At 56.1% G+C, this 6555-nt stretch overlaps 1 protein-coding gene across 1 annotated transcript in view; it reads left to right on the top strand.

Annotated features, from left to right (window-relative positions):
• Nucleotides 1-719: 719 nt before the first annotated feature.
• The window catches only part of Mmp15 (matrix metallopeptidase 15), an 18932-nt gene continuing 13096 nt past the window's right edge, over nucleotides 720-6555 (top strand). Inside the window, exon 1 of the mRNA XM_008834864.3 lies at nucleotides 720-866. Coding sequence (XP_008833086.1) covers nucleotides 720-866 — 147 coding nt within the window. The remainder of the gene's footprint in view (nucleotides 867-6555) is intronic.

Below are 6555 nucleotides of genomic sequence, written 5' to 3'. Positions count from 1 at the left end.
GCTTCTAGGAAGCGTCGGGTTAGGTACCGCCCCCAGCCCCCGCCCGTGTCTGCGCGCAGGGAGCGCACTGGCCCTTTAAGAGCGGCGGCGGCTGCTGCACTGGGAGAAGGGCTGAGAGCGCCCCTAGCCGCGCCGGAGTCGCGGGGGACGCGGGGCGCCGTCTCCCTGGCTGGCTGAATAGCTCACTCGTTCTCTCGGGCCGGCTCCTCGCGTTCCTCCCGGGAACTGCCTGGGGATCCAGGCCTGGTTGGGCGCGGCAGCGAGCGGAGTCCCCAGCGGGAGGCGCGCGCTCTGAGCAGCGCCGGGCCCTGGGCATGGACAGAAGGAGCAAGGCGCGCAGGGGGCGCCGCGGGACTGGGCAGCCGGAGCGCTGAACCAGACAAAGGCTCCGGAGTTGCGCTTGCTCTCGGGGGCTCCGGGGCCTGGGCGCAGCGCGCCGAGGCTGCGGGAGCCTAAGGCGGGCAGCTTGGCCTGTCCCCTCTCCGGCGGGCGGGCCCCGCGTGTTCGGACCTGCTCTGCCCGCTTCTCCTCGGGTTTGGGAATTTGCAGAGGGGACCTGAGAGGCTCCGGCGGGCACCGGTTGCCAGAGGTCTGCCGCACGCCCGCGGGGCCGGGAGTCAGGGAGCGTCGCAAGTTTCCAACCCGCGCACGAGGACCCGGCGCCCGCCAGCGAGGCCGCCCCGCGTGCAGCGCTCCGGACCCGGCTGGCAGACGGGAGCATGGGCAGCGACCCGAGCGCATCTGAACCGCCGGGCTGGGCTGCCAGCTGCCTGGGCGGCCGGGCTCGGCTTCTCCCGCTGCTGCTGGTGCTTCTGGACTGCCTGGGCCGCGGCTTAGCGGCCGAAGACGCCGAAGTGCACGCAGAGGTAAGGACCCTTGCTTGCTGTTTTGCGGAAAGATCGGGTGCGAGCCACGCCCGTAGGGGGCCTGCAGGTGGGTGGGCGGAGACTCACCCCCTGTTCTGCGTGGGGGTTGACCCAGGCAAGAAGGCCTGGGGCGAAAGCGGAGTTGGCAGGCGCCGCTCCCCGACTCGCCCTCGGCTGCGCACCACTTCTCCAACCCCGGCGGGCACAGGGCTAGTGGCTGCTCTGAACTCTGCAGCGGCTCGGGGCACCGATCCGCCCCAGCCTGGCTCCCAGCAGCGGCTTCCGCAGCCCCAAGCCCTCGCCTCCAGTCCATTCCTCGAGAGCCAAGTCAGCGCACCGTGGGCTATTTGCTAGTGGGAAGGGGGATGCCGCGGGTGGGTAGAGCGCAGACCGAGCTGGAACCTGGCTGCGCTCGCGCTTCGCCAGACACTCATTTGGGCGACCGTGACACCGTGCGTCGCAGGCCAAGATGGCTGGGGGAGGGGGAAACACTAGGCAGCAGGCCAGCTGCGGAGGTGCTATGGCCACTTTCTCGTTCTTACACAGAAACATCCTCAGGCCAGGGTGGGGGTCTGGGCTACAGACCTTATCTCCCCCAACACTTTTTCCCACCAGGGCCCCTCCTCCCTGGGGCGCTGGGTGAGACAGGGTAGAGTCCACGCCTCTTTTCTTTGGTAACTGGGCTGACGTCTCTATGCTGGCCGCGCCCCGGGATTGGTCCGCCGAAGACCCGGCGCGGTCTCCCGGCACAGAGCTGGGTCCAACCAGCGCTTCCCATCCCAGGCTTCCCCTAACACCAGCTTTATTACCCCAGGGCGGTCCAACTTTTTGAAGATCCTCTTTCCCGCCCTAGGGACATAAGGGGACAGGTGAAGAGTCTGGAGAGATGATGGTCGTGGAGCTGTGTCGTCTTTGTAGGCTGGGGGCTTCGGTGCCCATTGACTGCCCGGAGCCAAGACCCGAGAGTCAGAGCGCTCTTTCTATTTGCAGATAGCCTGGTGCTTTGTCCCAGTCCAGCCTCTGTGGCTTCCCCACCTCCCTGGTCTGCCTGAGAGATTTTTTTCCAATGAAACTCAGCCCCTTCCCCACCCATCTTTAATAAAAACTTGTTGAAAGTGCAGGGAATTCCTCTCAGGCTTCAATTACACCTCCCAACCAGTTTTCCACGTGCTCTGTTCTCTTCACCTACCAGGTCAGGGTGGGTTACTGGGAACCAGCCCTTCCTTTGGGATCCCAGCCCACACTCAGTGTGCCCCCACCCAGTCCATATGGGCAGCTTGCAGAAGCTTATAGACAGTTCCTACTGGTTGGAATTGCATGTTTGCTTCTGACCCAGGTACTGGTTGGAAAGGGCACCTGCCTCTAGAGCAGATGCCAAAGACTTTCAAGGCCCAGGTTCACCTTACAGAATTTGTGGCATGCTCACACAGGAGTGATTACAGACTGCTGTGCATTGTGAATGGGCCTCCTGGATAGCCAGGATTTAGGCACTGGAACCTGAGCCTTGAGGGCCTTTCTCATTCCCTTTAGTTCTGCAGGTCTCCAATCATACCTCCTTCCAAATAAAGAAAACACTCACAGGTCAGCATACCCACAGCCTACCACCTCCAGGGATGAGGGCTCTGGTAGCCCTGGCTAGGATTGACTTCTGGAATTCAGCTGGGTTGTGCCTGGCCCCTGGCTGGAAGGGACTTTGGAATATTGCATGTTGGAAGCCATGATGGATGGAAGGCTACAGATGAATGTCCTAGCTCTAAAGTTGACTGCTCCAGGAAGCCCATTGGGACTGGCTAGATTGGGCCCAAAGAGTCCTTTGGTCTCAGTGGCCAGCCCATCTGCTCAGTCTGGGCCAGGCTTACACAGTGTCCAGATCCCCTTTCCTTGAAGAAGGGCTCTCTTCCTTGCCTCAGGGTCCCCACAGCTCTAGACCCCTGGTCAGCTCATGGCTATGTGTACCTTGGTAGCCAAGTCCCTCTTAACCCTCCTAGAGTGGCAACCACAGGAATTCACTAGGCTAAGGAACGTGGAAAACTAGCCTGTGCTACAAGTTGCCACACACCTGCGGCCTGCCAGGCTCAAGCCCAAAGAAGCCTGCCTTCCTTGGAAAAGCCACCCCTGAGCTACTCTGCTCTATCCCGTCCCACCTTCTCACTTGGACAGGCACTGTGTTCTAGAGCTCCACCTGGATGAAATGCTACCTTGTCACCCTCAGGTCCCTGTCCTGTTCTGCTGGCTATATATGAATGACTTTGGTTTTCATCAGAAAAGTTTGTGTTCTTCCCTCCCCACACACACCCAACCTCACACTCAGCCTATCCTGTGGAGGTGACTCAGGCTGCCAGAGTTCACAGATGTAATGCCACCAACACTAACACTGAAACATAGCCCCACCTTCCCTAAACAGAGCCACATGTCTTCCTGCCCCCATCTGGTCATTGAGCAAGATGAGTGAAAGGAGGCTGGAGTCAACTGGAGTTCTCATCTTGACCTTCAGGCCTGACTAGAGAGCCTCAGTTTGAATACTCATCTCTTCTTTCGAGTCATTGATGGCCCCTCTAGGTCCCCACATACTAATATTCTTTCTTAACTGTGGAATGGAAGTGCAGAGGCCTCCTATACCCTAAAGGGAAAGGGGTTCATGTTAGGGTTATATCTGGGGAGACTGGGAGACTCTGTCTCCACACAGTCAGGGCACAAGGAGAACAGCTGGGGACTAGAATTTGAATGGGGACATCTTAGCCCTTAACATGTCCCTGTGTTCGGGCTACCCCTTGGGCCTACCCATCAACCACCTCCTTGGTTACCCTCATCTGAACAGCACAGAGACTGACCCTGCCTACTGTGACCCCTGAACATATACACCATCCATTCCTCACCCAAAGAAGGAGACTTTTAAAAGACACCCCTGAATGTGGACAGGGACCCTCGTAGAAACATGCCCAAACATCCCTGGAAGAAGATTCTCCCCTAAAGCTGGCTTACCTACTACCCAGACTACTGATGCCAGCCCACATGGCAATTCTGTGGGCATAGAAATGCTACTCCCTGTGTTTACTTCTGGCCACCCCTCTGTGCCCCTTGTGTAGCTTGATCCATATGTTTCCTGCCATTGCCACCCAGCTGGGAGTTTGGCTTCTGCCTGAGGGTAGCTGTGGTAGTTGCTGTGGCGTGTGCTGCACCCTAGTTCAGAGTTGGCACACTCGATGTCACCCTAAGACTTAAGTGCCTCACACTGTTGGACACTGAGGTAGGGACAGAACCCCATAACCAGCCCTACTTGAGTGCAGAAATGTGTTCTGTGAGTCAGAAGACACAAAGGGGCTGGGGACACTCTGCTTGGACACAGGCTTCATTACAGAGAGGATCCTGGGAGAATCCACAGATAAATATGAGGACCTGAGACCCCAAGAGTAGCTGAGCTGGTCAAACCCCTAGAGGGCTTGGGAAATAAGGCTCCCCTGCACCAGTCCCCAAAGGACCTGTGGTTCTGGGAATGCCTAGAAACTACTGATCATGAGGATGGGCCCTCAGAGAGTGACAGACTCTGAAGCCTTAAGCAAGTATAGTAGCCCAGTATGAGCTGGCCCTGGGTCAGAAAGACAAAAGAGTACCCTCAGCAGACCTGATATCCACCCTATCAGGATAGATAAGAACAGATAGGAGAGAAGCCAGGTAACAGCCACCAGCCAACCTGGAGATGCCCTGTCCTGCACAGCTCCTACAGCCATTGATGACTGAACCACCAAATAACAGCCCAGAGTCCGGGGTCTGCATCAGCTCTGCAGGGCTAACCTGCAGCTCTGGGGTACATACTACCCTGGAGGGGTGAGGACCCCCAGCTCCATGTCTCGCATTTAGCCTACCACTTAGTACATAAGCCCATGAAAAATAGTGGCAAAATTTGTGGCTGAGAAGCAAAGTGGCATTTGCTGTTAGCAAGTCATTGAACCTGTCTGAGCCTGTTTTCCTGCCTATAAAATGAGAATAGCCATAGTGTCCACTTGGAGTTACTGGGAAATTTATCTGTTTATAGGCAATGCTGTAAATGCTATGTAGAGTGGGCCACGAGGTCCAGAGGTTATTTCAGCACCTCAGCCTAGAATTCTGTCCTGGAACATTCTAGAAGCATTTTCATATTTCTTCCTTTTAACTCTTAGTGTGTGGGGGAGGAAACTAATCCCTCTAGTTGAGATAAAGTACGTCAGGTTTCACAGCCAGACTGCAAAGCTAGAGTTTGAATTTGGATCCTTCTGGCTTAGAGCCTCACATTAGTTTAAGGTCAGGTTGGATCAAAGGTCAAAGCCCAAAGTGGCATCCTGCCAGCTTCCACCTTCAGCTGGGACTGAGCCAGATAGGAAGACTGTTTCAGGTGTTCAGCCAAAGCTGCCCTCATCCCCACCCACCTCTACCACCTAGGCCCTACCTTGGGCAGCCCCACCTAGGAACTGTCACCTACAGGGAAAGGTCCAGGTGAGACCTGAGACCTGATCTCAAGCCAACATCGAAACTCCTGGCAAACAAAAGCCCCTTCCGCCCCACCCCTCCCCGCCCACAGGCCAAAGGACCCATTTGTTTTTCCTTCTGGCTAAAGCCTGTGGGGGTGGGTTGGGCAGCCACCTCCTTCCTGCTTCCCTGGCTGGAAGTCCCCCAACCACCTAGAGTCCCTACCATCACCCACAGCTCTCCTTAAGAGCCATAGAGGAGCCAGGGCCCTGGTGATACTGTCCCATAATCTCAGCTACTCCTGAGGCTGAGGCAGGAAGATTCTAAGTTCAAGGCCTGCCTGGGCTACAGAGCGAATTCAAGGTCAGCCTGAGCAACATAGTGAAATTCTTGTTTCAAAATAAAAAGTAAAAAGAAGGCGGCAGCTAGCGTTCAGAGGCGGAGAGCACTCCCCTAGCATGTTCCAGGCTCTGCAGTCAATCCCCAATGCTTAGGGTGGGGATAGGGGAGCTGAAGCTTGGAGCTGAAGAGATGGAGAGGTAGCTCAGTGGTTAAGTGTGCATACTGCTTTTGTAGAGGACCTGAGTTTGTTCCCAGCTCCCCATATACCCCCCACCCTTCATACACACATAATTAAAAATAGAATAGATCTTTAAGCAGGGGAAAGCCTCATGGTGGTACATGCCAATAATCCCAGGAGTGGGGAGGGAAAGGCAGGAGGATCCTATGGAGATCCCTGTCAAAAAGCAACTGCAACAAAAACACATAGTGAGAAGTAGATCTAGGCCCCAAATAAGCATGTGTCTTAGAACTCTTTAAATAGACTGTGCTACCCTTGCAGGTATCTAAGCAAGCCACCAAGAGCTGGGTGGTCTAGACAGTCCCCTTTCCTTACTAGCCTTGGGTCTAGTTATTTGTGCTCTTTGCCCTGTCCTGCATGACCCCATTTTCCAGAGGAGGGAACTGAGGCTCCTCATTCTTAGCCCTCTTCAGTTTCTGAGAGGCCTGTGATATGGACAAGCAGCCATAGCCAGGGGCAGAGATGTCACCACAAGGCATCTGGTTTCTCTTCAGCCCTGTGGGGAGCTTTCTAAGAGTCCTTGCTGCCCCAGATGGAGTGAGCTGCCTAGGGAAGCTGTGAATACCCCATCTCTCCGCAGGGGTGCAGGGTGGAAGGAGTCCTTGACCTCAGGTAGATGGCTGGGCTTTGGAAGGCTTTGGAAGTCTCCCCCCTCCCCCTGTGTCC

Source organism: Nannospalax galili, unplaced genomic scaffold (assembly GCF_000622305.1).
Source record: "Nannospalax galili isolate Female #2095 unplaced genomic scaffold, S.galili_v1.0 scaffold957, whole genome shotgun sequence".
Classification (NCBI taxonomy): Eukaryota; Metazoa; Chordata; class Mammalia; order Rodentia; family Spalacidae; genus Nannospalax; species Nannospalax galili.
This window is presented reverse-complemented; position numbering and strand designations above follow the sequence as displayed.